We start from the raw sequence: 15,140 nt of genomic DNA on the forward strand, positions 1-15,140 counted from the left end.
ATCAGTTCCAGACTGTAATAGTTCTAGTTCGGTGGAAGTGAGGCCAAGTGACCAAACTCCTCAACCCTTCCCACCAGCACCCCCCAGCAGCATGACCTGGGAGGCCTCAAGCGCAGGATTTATATCCTGATCTGTGGCAGTGACTGACAGCAGCAACAAGGAGCTCTCTGGGGCAGAAGACAGGGAGAGTGGGTGAGGGGTCCCTGTTCCAGTCTGCTCCAGGGAATGTGCTAATTTTCACTCCTTTATAGTCCTTTATTCCAGCCCTTCGACCTTGAGCTGGGAGGCATTATCAGCCTTAGCCAGAAAGGCACTGTGGAGTTAACCATTTAAATGCTGAATGTTTCTGGTATGAAGTCCTGAAAGTAAAAACACAATGAATGCAACTTATTTCAATAGCGCAGCAAGCCAGTGGATTTCTCAGGTTTGGTGAGGACTGATTTATGATATTAGGAAATTTTTTTTGTACCAAATATATGATTTTGTGAACTACAGCAGTTTTCAAAGTCTATACGCTCCTACGAAGTTCCTAGGGCATTTAGAGACCTCCTGTAAGAATGTATCTTGTGTGTATTTCTCTATGGTGTATATGAACTTGGTTTTCTTTAGTCGCCTTTTCATTCTTATCCATACCCAATTATTGATATCCAGAGCACAGGCAGAAAGTTATCAGTCTCATGCTTTCTCTTGGGTCCCTACTATCATGGGAATGCTCGAATGTTTGGCTTTTCAAAATATTATGCAAACTCTTACCAAAAAAAATTAAAAAAGTAATTTCCAGGAGAAATCTAGATTAATGTATTGCCAGTCCTGCTACTGACTTCTCTGAGTGACTTTGGGCATGTCATTTAAGTTGTGTGTTGCTTTGCATGTTTGCAGAATGAGCTAAGAACGCTTCAGTGGGCCATCATGGCTATTAATGAGTTATAAATGTGCTTATGTACATGCGTGTCTTGCTTGGCAAGATAAGCTTCTCTGTCTTTGGTGCCTGACAAATCCTGACAGATACTATGTAAGAAAAAGAATTCCTTTTCCTTACTGGGAGTGAGCGGTCTCTCCATGAGCAGCTGTAAGTGGGTAGAAGCAGAATTTTTTGCATAATATTCCAGCTTAATCAGTTCAGTGTTCATGGAGTTAATTTGCTCATGCCTTCAGATTGTTTTGTTTCCAGGGATTCTAAACCCTTGCCTCCAGCTGTTCATTTCCATTGGACCAGGGTGATCTTTATCTGTCTAAACTAGTTAAAACCTGCTCCACTACCCGGCAGCCTTTTTGGAGACAGCCCAATAAAGCTGATGCAGTGGCTATGATACCAAAGCCTCCTGGACATCATAAATTCCAAGCCCTGCTTTTTTTTTTTTTTTTTCCTAACTTCTCACTGTTGGAGCACCCCTCCTGTTTTAATGAGACTCTTCACTTCCTCCACAGCTTCATTTAACCCCTGTCCAAAAAGGGGAATGATATTTGCATTGTAAGTGGCCAGTGAAGAATCTCTTTTTGACTAATTTACTACTTAATATTAATCAGATTAAGTCTTGACATAACCTCAGAGGTACCGTTCAAACAACTGAAGCACTGTTAGACTTGCACTTAGACTCTGCTCAGTATGCATGTTGCTGGGGATGTTTTAGTTGAAGCATATTTTTTAAATGTGCTCCATTTAAAGCTTGCTGTGACATAGTGGGACTTGTAATACCTTCAGGGTCAACAGGGCCACTTCAAACATGGTATCTGAAAGTTTTTGTCTTGAGCAGATGAGCTGCAGGTTTGTTAAGTTGATGAGACAGCCACCAGATGTACTGAAAAATCTTTCCTATGCGGAAATTTGAATGTTTTGTACACATCAGGCAAAGATGCTGTCTGTACAAGAGGGAATTGCAAACAACAAAAAGAATTTCTGTTGTTGGTAATACCACTACAGGGACCACAGCTAGAACGTGTACGCTAATGTAGAAACGCCTTCCCTTGTTGCTGGGGTTTCTAATAGTACATTGTTTTGGCCTGTGCTGAACAGGAGTATGTAACACGATGGATAAAATGCTAATGGTCAGTGTGTACTTTAGGCTCTTCCTTCTACTACTGTTACTACTGTTGACAGCAGTGGGAAAATTTGTGGCCAGAAGACATCTGATGAAGACCTAGGCTGAGCTTTACTTTGGAATGTGCCAAGGAGACGTTTTCCTGTTGTTCTGTTGCAGATGTTACAGTCTTTGCTGTCTGGGGAGTCAGCAGGGCCTGAAGAGTGTTGCGAGGTAGCACCCCTGCTCTCTGCAGCAAACAGCTGGATCAACTCAGATCCAAACCCATGGGTCTGTGAGAAGGCTGTGTAGTCACTTCTGTGCTAAACAGCCTCACAGCAATTATCAGACGGTCAGAGGAGGAAAAAGGTCTGAGAAAAAGACAAGTTTAACATGTCATTATTGGTCTTTAACAGCTGTGTGTTATCCTATTGTTACTAATAACCTTTTTAACTTTGCAAGCAATGTTTTCTTGGCATCATTCAAACATAATGACTGGGGGGTCAAATTCAGCTCTCAGTTGTGTAAATATGTTATCATTCTCTTGGCTGTCTGGTGTTATTTTGCATTTGGCTCATGGTCCCCGCCCCTAGAAGCCTGCAATCTAAAATACAGAGGCAGAGTATTCGGTCACAGTATGCTTTGCATACCCAGTTGGTATGCAAGGCTTAAAATAAACAGATGAAGAACTACTGTCAAATCCATGCAATGTAATTATGAGTGTTGTCCACTGGTTGAGGTTAATGTGTTATTCCTGTATAAATGAGAGTGAGTTTGCTTGTTACTTTTTGTATTTAATTCACCAGTAATTTATGATTGGAAAGTCTTTCAGAAAAATGTGTTTTAAAAGGGGGTTTAAATAAAGAGAGAAAGAAATTTGATCAGGATTATTAGAGAACAAGAATCACAGAACAAAATAGATGTGCTTGAAGAAAAGCAGTCAGCAAGTCTGCATTAATGGTAAGAAGAAAGGGAGACTTTGGCAAATCTATGAAGAGGTGTTGGAACTGCTGTTTCTCTTTCAACCCTCCAATATACAAGCTTGTAAGACTCTTAAGTAAGGTTCAGTGGTTTTAGATGGTAAATAAATTTATCTTTATTTCATTCTCTGATAAGAAGATACCTCTTCTCTAGCGTGGTCTTTACAAAGTTCTCAGCAGTGAAGTGACTAATTGCACTTCTCATTTTCAGGGATCTTCTGGATAATCCTGCTGTTGAATGGGACGCACAGCTCCTCTCTGCCTTTGTGCTAAAGCATATAGAAGCCAATAACATCAACCTGGTAATGTGACACTTTCTACAGCATAGGCAATTTCCATGTTACTTTTGGGCTAGTGTTCTAGGCCTTTTCCTTCCCTCTGAAAGCTTTCTTTGAAGTCTTTAAAGTTAGGATTTTGCTTCCGGATCTCTGTGAAATATCCGAGGACAGGGGGAGAGTATATTTAGTCATTTTGAAATATTTGCTTTATAAAGTTTATCCATTTCTCTAGCTAGATCTTATGAAGCCACTTCTGGGTTGTAGTGTCACCAGCCTTCACTGAAGTAAAAGCTTCAAATTGGTTAAAAACTGCAAACTCTGTTGGAACTCTTAAGTTTCACTGTAGTAGATCTTGGGGTTCATTAATTGTAGAAGACCCTCTGAATGAGACCAGCTGATTTCAGGTCTAAAATGATACCTGAGAGCAATTTTGCATTTTGTAGTTTAAGACTTTTTGTGAGTATTTGTACAGCTCTTATGTCTTGACAAGTAAGACATGGTCATTCTGATTCTTTTTCAAACACTTCAGACAATTGCTAAAAGTTCAGAACAAATAGAATTGCTCCACTGAAAAAGATGGAAAAGGATGATGATGTAGTTTGGCTGTATCTTTTCTCTCTTGAGATCTTTCTTTGCTTCCTAGTGGAAAATGGACAGTGGAGGAATTTTGCTTTACTAACTCCTCAAATGTTTTCTACATTTTAAAGCAACCATTTTGTCCCTGTTGCTAGGTTTCGTTGATGAAGAGAGCCCTTCTGGGGTTTAGGCTTACATTTAGGCTTAGATTTGAAGTACGTTGGCAGGCCTCTGTTACAGAGCTAGATTAGCAGGGTTATAGGTCGTGATTGAAGAATATTAAACCGGTGAGATTTCCTAGCACTGGTATCATTTGGGGTTTCTTTCCCACAGAATAGGAATAAAGGCCTAAGCATGGAAAAGGTTGTGTTCTGTTCTTTTCTGTTGAACCTTGCTGTGATCAGGCATGTCACTGTCACACACTGATGAGCAGCAAAATCACAAAACTCTTAAAGCCTTTCAGCAATTCACAAAACAAGAAACCACATCTCCTGTAGCATGAAAGCCCCATGAGCACAGAAAAACCAGCATCATGCATCCAACTTTGTATTGATTCTGAGGCTAATTTTCCATGAAATTCATTGCTGTGCACAGAGACAAATACAGTTTTCCTGGACTCTTTTTGTGCCTTTTGGCCCCATGAATAGATATGTTTTAATCTATTCTGAAAGCTCCAAGCACAAGAGGATTTGTATTGCATGTTTGTGACTCTCATGGGCACTAGGGCAAGTGCACCAGAAGCCCAGTAGAAATTCTCAAAACCCTGGAACTCCTCTAGATGATTAGAAAGGATTAGGTCTTTGCCTCAGAGAAAATTAAACTCAAGGTGTTTGTGCTGGAGGAGGCAGGAGTCTGCCACTAACATAGCATGAGCTGAAAAATAAAGTGTGGGGTTTTCAAAGCAAGAAACATGCACAGGCACTAGAACTCTCCCCGCTGTGCTGCGGGTGCCGGGTGTAGTGGTAATAATAAGGAACACTGTGGCAGGGCCCACTGTGTTTCCCCTCAGCACTTCCCTGAGCAGCAGGGAGGACAAATTACTGTAGCAAAACAGTACTAAAGGCAACTGAAGCACCTTCTCAGGGATGGTAGTAATGAACTGCTCGGTAAACTTACATTATTTTAAATGTCCCAAGTAATCACATGGGTTTCAGATGTTTGCTATAATACCATTCATTTGAGCAGACCTAGTTTGCCAAGAACAGCAATGCAGGCACCTAAATTACCTTTGCTGAACACACTGCATTTTAAAACTTCAGAGCTTGCTATCCATTAGACACTCTTAGAGCATCTCTGCTGTCCTGAGATAATGGCCTTGCCTTGAAAAGTAAACTGACAGGAGTGGTGAAATTGATAGAAGTGGCTTAACCTTTTAAAAGAGCCTTGTCAAAACATAAGCTAACAGGGTTTCAAACGCAGGAGACTTAACTCAATGGAGTTAATGTGATGGGAGGACATGTATTGGTTTAGCTATCCCAGTGGGACAACTTTCCCCAATTCTCCCCATAGTCATAGCATAGACAACGATATATTTTATTTACTGAATGTATGTGTCATCTGGCAGTGGAGAAGCAAGCTGCAATTCCACCATGCCTGAAAGTAAAGCTTGCAAGGCAAGGAGGCACACCATGGTATGCGTAGTTTTGTTCCATTGCATGGTTACTCATTTCCTCAATTGCCCTGGAAGTTCGTGAGTAACTCAATCTTTTTGAGAGCTACAGGGACATATTTCATCCAAGGTCTACATTAAATAGTGCAGACGCAGAAATTAACGATCAGTGTACTCAAAGCCAAAACTAATTTATAGACTGGAAATTATTTCCTGCCTGCTGAATTTATAAGCAAAAGCCAGTATTGCTGGGAAAGGCAGCCAAGGCTAGTCTGTCTCAATCCATGTTAGAAAGTATTCGGCCTGTAAAAAAATAAGTTACGTAGTATTGTGAGCCCCAGGCCGGCTCTAGATTATGAAATCCTACACTTCAGGATCTAAGGTTTGGTGATAGCAGATCTTGGATTGGGAGGTGACATTCAGACTGTTTTGGGAAAACACAGTGCCAAGACCAGAATTCAGCAATACCATGTTCTTACAAGCTGCTTTCTGCTATGGAGTGATGAAAACATCATCTATACAACTGTTGTTGAAGAGTCCCATTGTCTTGGGTCAGCTCCAAATCAGCATAGAAAGCCAGATCCTTCCACAAATGGCATTCAGGTTGGAGCTTATATTTGAGAGGGTGAGTTCAGCTCATGTTTTGGATCTCATCCCTTACACTCCTAAAAATCCAGAGCATTTGAATGTGTGATGTTTGTAGAGGATTTTAAGTGCTTTTGCAGAACACCAGATTTGGAGCGCAGCATGTGGAGTTTGCTAGAGGAGGCAACAGAGCTGGGACAGACTATGGCATCCCTTTTCCTACCTTCCTTACTTATGTTGCGGTCTCCTCAGGTGTGCTTTGGGGTATGTGAGTGGGAGGCCCCTGGGCCCTTTCATTCTAAGAGGTGGCACACCCTTGGGTTACACATTTGCAGCTCAAACCAAGTGGACACTGGGGTGTTGATCACAATTAGATTTTTCCATTTTCGCCCAATTGTCCATTCTTTTAAATGTTTAGCTTCTCTGCTTTAGTAGCAACAAGAGACATCTCCAAACACACAAGAGACTCAAAGAGAGTTTGAATATCACTGGCTTCTGCAAGTGTAAGACAGGCCTGTGAAATGATGCTTAGAGGAAGGCCATTAGAAACGAAGTTGCTTGCTATGGCGTTTTATGGGATGGCCCTTCTTTAAAAGGAAGGAGACATTTCTATCCCCACCAGTCTACTTGAGCAGATGTGTGCTTGCTTTGAAGCACTGAATGACACCAGGAAGAGTGAGGGAAACCCACAGCTTTGAGTCTTTTTTTCCTCCAATGCACATGCTGTGTAGAGGGGCCATGGACTCCAGACCTCTCAGGAGTTTTCTCTTCTGCTAGTAATTGAGCAATTTCCTCTGTGCTCTCCCCCCTCCGGAAGGGATTTCTGGACCTGTTTGTCTTGGCTGTTGCTCTGGCTTCCACTAGTGAAAGCTCCATTTCCTGAATACCAAGGTCACCCAGAAGAAAACCCAGCAACACCAACAGCAGCGGCTCCCATTTCAGAACAGGTGTGGGGAGGGAACTCCCTCTTGCCCTAAAGATTTCATTGAGCAATAATTTCCACATCAAGTATATTTCCTATCCCAGCCTTTTGCTCCTAGAACTGGCTAAGCCTGTTTTTAACCCAGACAGTTTCAAGATGTTCAGGTTTTCTCATCCTGCACTGATTGTTTGTTTGATTTCATCATCAGCCTGGTTCAGGTTATGCGTTAAAAGCAAGCACACCAGCTAGCTGCACCATGTGGAAGAAGCAAATGCTCCCATGTGAAAGTATTTTCAGCATGTGGGAAAGAAATTCAGATTGGTTATCGATGAAATGTATCCCTGAAGCCAGAGGAATATATTTACATGTGATTGCTGCCTGCTTTAAGTCACAAGCACCGCAGTGATTCTGTAGAATCGGTGCCCTGTTTAGACAGCAGACCTAGCAACTACACACTGGATAGGCAGGACATCACTGCGGTCTCAGAGGCAGCCTCTGTGCTGAGAGGGCTCTCTAAAGGTGAAGAGCAGATGTTTCAAAGGTGTTCTCTTTGCAGATAAAGTGAATGCCACCATGGCCAGGTCAGTATGCAGATACCTAGGGAATTGTACTTACAAATTTGTGTATTTGAAGACACAGGCAATTCAGGTGCAAATGTCCTAACAGTAAATTAGACAACATCAACTGAAAATTAACTCCATGTAATCTTTTTAGCTAGTTCAGATGTTACGTAAGCCCAGCAGCACTAAGAACAGCAGCTCCTATTTCAAAACAGATGCCAAGAAGAAAAACCTCCTAAGGTGTTTCTGAACACATAATTTCCATGTCAAGAATATTTCCTAATCCAGCCATGTGCTCCCACAGTTGGCCTGAGCCAGTTTTGTCAGAACAATGATTAGCTTATTTAGTCTGCTCACTATAGTCTCTTATCTCAGTCTTCTGATTTGTTCTCTTGTACCCTCCATAGAAGGAAAAACGTGTGGTTTGGCTTGCCTTCGGTTTTTAGCTTGGTTTCCTAAGGAAACAAGAATAATGCAATTGTATTTATATGTGTGTGCACATGCATGTTTCAAAAGACTTCAGAGTCCATTGGCTAATTTCAACGGCATTTGACAGCAGAGTAGTAGTCTTTAAAATGTTATATTTGCACAGGTTACATGAAAGTAAATGACCAAGCAGAAAAGACAAACCCTCTCTCTGACCCTGTTTAGTAAAGAGGTTTAGTGCAAGTCCAGCCCTTAGCAGACTCACAGGGTTATTCACCTGCATAGGAATTTATTCTGCCACAGTGAGTGTGATATGTTGTCATCTTAGGAAAGTGCCACTCTAGGTAGGAGTGGCTTCAGAGCATGCTTTTTCTTATCTGCAAAATACAGGGTGCTGTGCTCATTCCCTGAGCTCTGCAGAATTTAACGTCTTTCCCAAATGAGCTACTCAAAAAGCTGATATCCTTAGGGAGCCACTGGGCAAACTGGGAAGTCTAACTCTGGACTTGTAATGGGTAGATGGGTTTATAAGCAGGCTTGTCTGGAGTTTGTGGGTTTTTAAGTATTTCTTATCACTGTCTGTGTTTCCTCTCCCTCTTTACACAATAACCCCTGTGTTTGAGAGGGCCTCTCCTGTTGGAGGGTGGAGTAGCGAGTTGCAGAGCGGCTTTGGATCTTCCCTTGATCTTTAACCCAGTACTTCAGGCCCTGCATATAAAATACATTTTGAGAAGGGAGCTGTGGTGAGTAAGCAAGGCAGTAGGATTTCCTTCCCTGAAGAGAGAACAAGCTGGCAAGGAAGCAGACATTGATTGAAGTGTGGGGAGGTTATGATTTCTTCCTGGTCATAGAGAAGGGAGCTGTGGAGAGCTCTGCTGCTGGCCTCTCCCAGAGCAAATACCTAACTTTAGACTGTCCAAGGACTGTCATTTTTACGATCTGGAAAGCCTACCAGCACACATACCCTGTCTGCTCAACACTTTGCATGGCCAGTTTGTCTTCTAAGTTGGAAGCTGGAGCCTTTAAGTACCCACCTCACAGTACTGTGCCGAGTGAGCTCCTAAGGTGGATGCTTCACCCCTGACACATCATTGGTAGGTCTGAGGGCAGGGAGCCAAGGGTATTCTGTGCTTTGGACAGTGTCTTGTTAGTGCTGTGTTCACACATTACTTCTGCATTATGAAGTTCCCATTTCTCCCTGCAGAGAAGCAATAAACAATATGATCTTCTCATTCAGCAGAAAGCCTGACTTGGTTGTACAAAAAGTGCAGTCAGCTGATTCTTTAAAAAGGCTTATTCTCATACCAGATTATTTATCACTATGTTATCCTGTGATGAAGCCTCATTACAGTCAGGATAGTAGGATGTGATTGTGTTGCTTGTTAAAGCAGTATGTCCTAATTCACAGCACAAGAAACTATAGTTTCACCCTGTAATCCACCCAGGAGTGACTGATTCATAGAGCTGGACCTCTTGGGTCAGGAGCAAGTTTGCAACAGACCACTTTGAAAGTAACCTTTTGGCCCTGTAATAAGTAACAAGTGCATCCTGCCAGCAGGAACATGCTATTTGTCATGTTTCTGTTGTTCAAGCTGTTACATTGTGTAGTCATCGAGTTCCAGAGTGTCTTGTTTGTTTAGTTGTGTTCCTGTAGCATGAGTTCACACACAAGGCCTCATTGTGCAACACAAGAACAACTCTTTAGATTCAATGGGCTGAGACAGTGGTGTGTTAGATGTCAAAGTTGGTAACTGCACAATCTCCTTCTTCAAAATGATGATTGTTTTGTGGTCTTATTGCAGGTGGTAACCTTTGATGCGGGAGGAGTGAGTGGTCACGCTAACCACATTTCTCTTTACACTGCTTTAAGGTACAGTGTTGTGCACTTTTCATTGAATGCCTCACTGTGGTGTTACAGGGTGAACGTGATGTTCGTTTGTAAGCAGAAAACTAAAAGCAGTATTTACTTCACTGCTGAGTGCCAGGCTGTGGGACTCAGTACTGTTTGGAGAAACTCTCACAGCTCTGTAAATGACGTACAGCATCCTTTGTTATTCCATCTGCTGGTGCTTTGCTGGTCTCCCTTTAACTGGGCCCTCTTTACTCTTCCTGTCCTTGATCCCAGTAGAATATGCAACAGATCACTTTGCACTTCTGGTTTGAGGAGAGTGTGTGAATAGCTGATGCCTGAGCTGGTGGTAGTTGGGTTTTGAAAAGTTCTGCACCATTGTTCCAGAGGATGTTGCCATCCTCTCCAGGTACCTGAATTTACCTCTCTGACCAAAGGACATTGCTCTGTCGCTGGAGCTGTCCCTATTTACCACTCTTCCTAAGTCAATTTCTTCCTTCCCCTCTTTATTCTTTACGTTCTGAGAACCTCTGTGCTGTGATGTAGGAAGGTTTCTAGACAAAAATGTCTTGTATTAAAATCACCCAAATTTTGCTGGCAGGACAGGTACTGTATTTTATTTTAATCCTCTGTACATTCAGACCTCATTGTGTCCTAGAGATCTCTCCTCCAGAGCTGCCCCTGCCTTTTCCAGGCATGAGAAGAATTCTTTGCAAGTATATCTTGTATTTTTAGCACCCATTTGTTTTCTGAATCATTTGTGCAATTCTCTGACTCTCCTTGCTAGCAGCATCACAGTGGTTTGCCTTTCTCACTTGCCTAGAGAAAGCTGCAGTGCCATGGAAGCTGTGCTGTGACATACTGAGCATCTCTGGGAAGATGTTGAAAGGCTTTGATGCTCTCTGATGGCTGGAAGTCAGTGTTAGAGGGGATCATGGCTTTTCCCAGCAACTTCTGAAATAGTCTAACAGAAAGAAAGGGGGTGGAGCGAAAGCCAACAGTATGTTTGTTTGGGCTAAGTGGGGAGATGCTTTCCAGTGTTATTTCCACTGCACAGTGTTATTTGAGGAGTGAGTGAGGAACAGAGGTTGATGACTGATGCTCACACCATTGGCACAGAGGGACTAGAGCTTCCAGCTGCCTGGACCTCTGTTTGCTCAGTCAGCCACTGTATGTCCTGCAAATAGGAATGGAGGGCAGATTGTTAGGTGTCTCCCTACATCCTGAAAAGGTACAGGGAGAACCAAGCTAGCAGCTGAATTATGTATGAAGAAGTTAAGGAAAACTCTATTTTGATCACAACTCTACTGTTGTCTCATTTTGTGGCTGTGCAGACATCACTTTCCCACCTCGGTGCTTTAGATTTCCTGTGTGTGCAGTGGGGATGTTAACCCTCTTCTTGTCTTGGAGTACCTTACTAGGAAGTATTGGTTATCTGCAAGCCCCTTGAACTCAGACCTTTGCATTAGTCCTTAGCCTACAGCAGAACATTGTCTTGGCCTGATGAGATACATGCTGATAGGGATACCAGAGTATAAGCAGGTCTCATTAACTAAGGGCTGGTTTACGTCTTGTCTCTCTTCCAGTCCTGAATCAGCAGAAATAAGCATGGTGGCCCAGTCATCTGCATGTGGCAGGAGTGATGCTGTGGCGGCTGAAAGGTTAAGTTTATTTTTAGTGGCTTGCTTGTCCTCATTATTTTTCAGTTTGTGCCATGGAGGAAGTAGAGCGTGACTGTATCTCTCCTGATTTTCAGTGCCCTGATGAGTTCTCACATATCGGCTAGTACAGGCAACGCTAGGAGCGTATGCTGAGGCTTCTCACGTCCCATCCCTGCCAGCAGAGCTTTGCAAAACAGTGGTTGCTGCCCCAGGGGCCCCAGTGCTGCATGGCAAGAAAAAGGCAAATGAACCCTTCCCTCCAGGTATCATGTGCAATGTGTTTATTAACCATCTTGAAACAAGGTCTGCAGGGTTCTGCCTCCAGTGTGGCTGTAAGTGGAAAGGATGAAGCAGAGGGCTGGTGCAGTGATCCTCAGCTCTTTTGGGTGCTCCCAGCCTGTGGGAGACAGACTTGTGCCCACTACCTAAGAGATTATTTTCTGCAAAAGCAGGGGTAGAACAGGCTGTGTGACCCATCCCACAACTTTTTGCTTCAGGATGTACAAATTACTGAAGAGCTTCAAGGAACAAAACAGTTCAGGAAATGGTCATAGCTGAGCAGATGCTCAGTATTATCTGCTAAGGGCATAAATATTCTTTCTAGTGTCTGGAACAGAGGTTATGTTCAAAGGAGCAGGAACTATTCAGAAGAAATGTGCCCTTCCCCTTGCAGCAGCCTTCCTCCTGACAGCTTGCAGGGAGCCCAGCTGCTGCTTTGTGTCTAGGCTTCAGATCTGGGAGGAACTGTGAAATGCCAAGGTTTGAGGGTGGATTTGTTCTTCTGCAAGGGAAAAATAAGAAAAAACAGGATGGGAGAGGAACACAAATTGCTATTTGATTTCAGTCTCCCCTGGGAGTATTTCAGTTCTGGCTTCCAGACTGAAAAAAAAAACCCAACCCAAACCCAAGAAAATCCCACTGTAGAAGAGAAGGGAGATTTGGAAGCAGTCCTCTGTAGCTCTGCTTCTTTCCCTGTCACCTTGATTTGGCAACATCATTCTCTTATCCCCCAGAATAGGAACTTTCCCTGTGACCAAGAGAGGCTGGATCCTTTACACACATCAGGAGGAAGAGCAGATCTTGAGTGACATTGAGGTCACTTTACTCCCCTCTCAGCATTTGGCTGGTCACTAGGTGCTACAGAAATAGGCATGGTAAATACTACGTGACAGGAATATTTGAGAACTTCTCTTTCCTGCGCTTCAAAATGACAGTGTTTGCACTGAGGTCACATGTAATATTGAGGTGGTTTAGTTTTGCATGAGTCATTGTACATTTTAATTTTAAACAAGCCCTCTTGCCCAGTAGCCTAGCAAATGAGGGGCGGTTGGTTTTGTTGTTTGCTTGCTTGCTTAGGGTAGAGAGGAATGGTCTTTGTGCGGGGGAGGAAGGACTGTACCACTTCTTTTCTTTAGTAAGCTATCAAATCCATTTCATCCCAGCTAGAACAGAAAAGAATAGTCCTTGTCTGCTTAGGGCAGAGCAAACTGAGTGGAAAATAGGAGCTGCTATATTTAACCACTGTGCATTACGTTGTTATAGCAACTGCATCCATAAAACTTGTATCAGTGATGCCATATAAGAAGCTACATCAAAGAATCATTAGCTGAGCATATTCTCGTCAATTCCATTTGGAAAAACACCTCTTAGTCCTGCAGGATGTTTCTTAACACTCACCAGCTCAGTGGTAGGTTGTAAATGAGACTGTGCAGAGGTAATATTTGGGATCTTGGTGCTTTATCACTCTTGAGTCCATTATGATGCAGCTTGAGTGCCACCAATGCCTTGTTGCACTTACATGTCACAGCCTGACTATTGGATGCCCCATTTATGAATGCTGTGGGACATAGTGTTGTGCAGAAGGGTTGCACTGAGGCTCCTTGAAAAAGGAGAGCTGATTAAATGCCAGTTTCAATTAACTATATCGAAACAATGAACAATGCATTGTCCCACAAACTCAGTGGGTACAGTTCTCAAAAACCACCAACTGCATTACATCCCAACAAGGCACAGTTCTGCTAGTATTGAATTTCCAAGGCTAGGTCTTTAAGGGCATGTTGAGCAGGGAGGAGGCTAGATTTTGTGTGATTAGCTTGGTGATAGTGAATGGTATCTCATGTACCATTTTTTATTTGATGTCTTCTTACTGTGTGGGGCTGGAATGGGACTCTGATCTCTCACTCCTTTTCAGCAGTTGTAGCCCGTGCATTTCAAATGAGTGACATCTCATTTATATTTTTAAAGCAGGGTGCTGTTTTGTATTTCCCTTGCCTTTTCCCAGAAAATCCTTTTTTCAAAACTGGTTATTATTTGCTCCATCTCGGAACAGGATTTCTTGTGTCATTGGTGTGTATGTTTGGGATTACTTAGCCCCTGCTGGACTTCTAGGTTCCCTGCAAAATAAAGAAGAGCGTTGAAGAAATAACAGGTTCCAGTATCTTATGTTTCAGCCTGTCCTTTTACAGTCCAGCTCACTTCTGCTGTTTTGTTTTCCTCATCTTAAATATCCCAGGGGGAACTTATGAGTGGTGACTGTGATTGCACCCAGACTGCCCCCATAAGGTCAAGACAGGATTGTCCTCCTCTGTTTACCCTTTGAGACTGTTCCTTCCCCTCAGAGGACTCTCCCCCAGGCCTGGCACATATCCCACGGCTGGGTATGTTGTCCTAGATTTTATCTCCTTCCTTCACCCCTGCTCCCGCCTGCCTTAATTTGACTAAGTTAATTCATCCCAGTGCCCTTCCCTGATACTAGTGAGAGCCATTAGGATAAAGTGGAGCACAGGGCACCAGCATTGCAGGGATTCCCCCCTAAAGCAGTTTTTTTCCAAAGAAACAGCCTCAAGGAATGTCCTTCCCAGCGTCATTAGGCTGCTAGCAGTGTGACTGGAGCAGTGACACTGCACATTCCTCTCCCAGACAGTGCAGGGACCAAAGCACAGAGCTGCAAAGCAGCTCTGTCAACTGGAAGATCTCTGAATCACCACCTTTTTTTCTGACTGGCAGAACCATCTTTTGCCACTGCAATGCAAGTGAGTACTGAGTGCCTGAATAGTGTTTTCAAAACTGCGTGTTGCTGCATGGTGTAGTTCAGGGTGCATGGAAATGGAACCAGAAAGTCCGGTTAGGGAGGGAGGAGGCATTCCAGATAACAAACATTCAACATCTGGCAAGTATATCCTTCTAATGTCTCTGTGATTCCTAGGAGACTGGCTGTTCTTCCTCCTTCACATCTGTTTCATCAGATTAATTGGGCAGATTAGAGGTTAGGATCCTAAATGGAGCCCCAATGCATCTTTAAGACATCCATTCTTTGCCATGCTCTTAAAAACTGTATTTCCCCAGTGCTGTACAACAGCCAGCACAGTCAGTTCAGTGAAGGGTTTTGCCTTTGGCACGGGATATTATTTGGAGAGTGAAGTCATTGATTTCAGTGAACAATTTCTCATCAAACAGTACATCATCAAAACTGTAATCCACCCACCAGGGTGTCAGTCCTGCTTCTACCCCAGAGGAGTTCTGTTTTCCCCAAGACCGGTTTCAGCTCTGTCCTGACTTAGTCCTTCTTGCCATTCGGGGGAAGATACCAGTGGTCGTTGCCTCTTAGGAGCTCGTCCATTGGCTTTGCTGACATCTTTTCCTAAGGAAGACTAAGTAAAGACAGGGAACTTGGGAG

At 43.2% G+C, this 15,140-nt stretch overlaps 1 protein-coding gene across 2 annotated transcripts in view; it reads left to right on the top strand.

The window, feature by feature from the left end:
• PIGL (phosphatidylinositol glycan anchor biosynthesis class L) overlaps positions 1 to 15,140 on the top strand; it is a 62,025-nt gene that overhangs the window by 36,808 nt on the left and 10,077 nt on the right. For both annotated transcript variants that reach the window (XM_055718414.1, XM_055718407.1), the window contains exons 3-4: positions 3,210 to 3,300; positions 9,757 to 9,824. In XM_055718414.1, the coding sequence (XP_055574389.1) occupies positions 3,210 to 3,300; positions 9,757 to 9,824 (159 nt within the window). The remainder of the gene's footprint in view (positions 1 to 3,209; positions 3,301 to 9,756; positions 9,825 to 15,140) is intronic.

Source organism: Falco cherrug, chromosome 1 (assembly GCF_023634085.1).
Source record: "Falco cherrug isolate bFalChe1 chromosome 1, bFalChe1.pri, whole genome shotgun sequence".
Lineage (NCBI taxonomy): Eukaryota > Metazoa > Chordata > Aves > Falconiformes > Falconidae > Falco > Falco cherrug.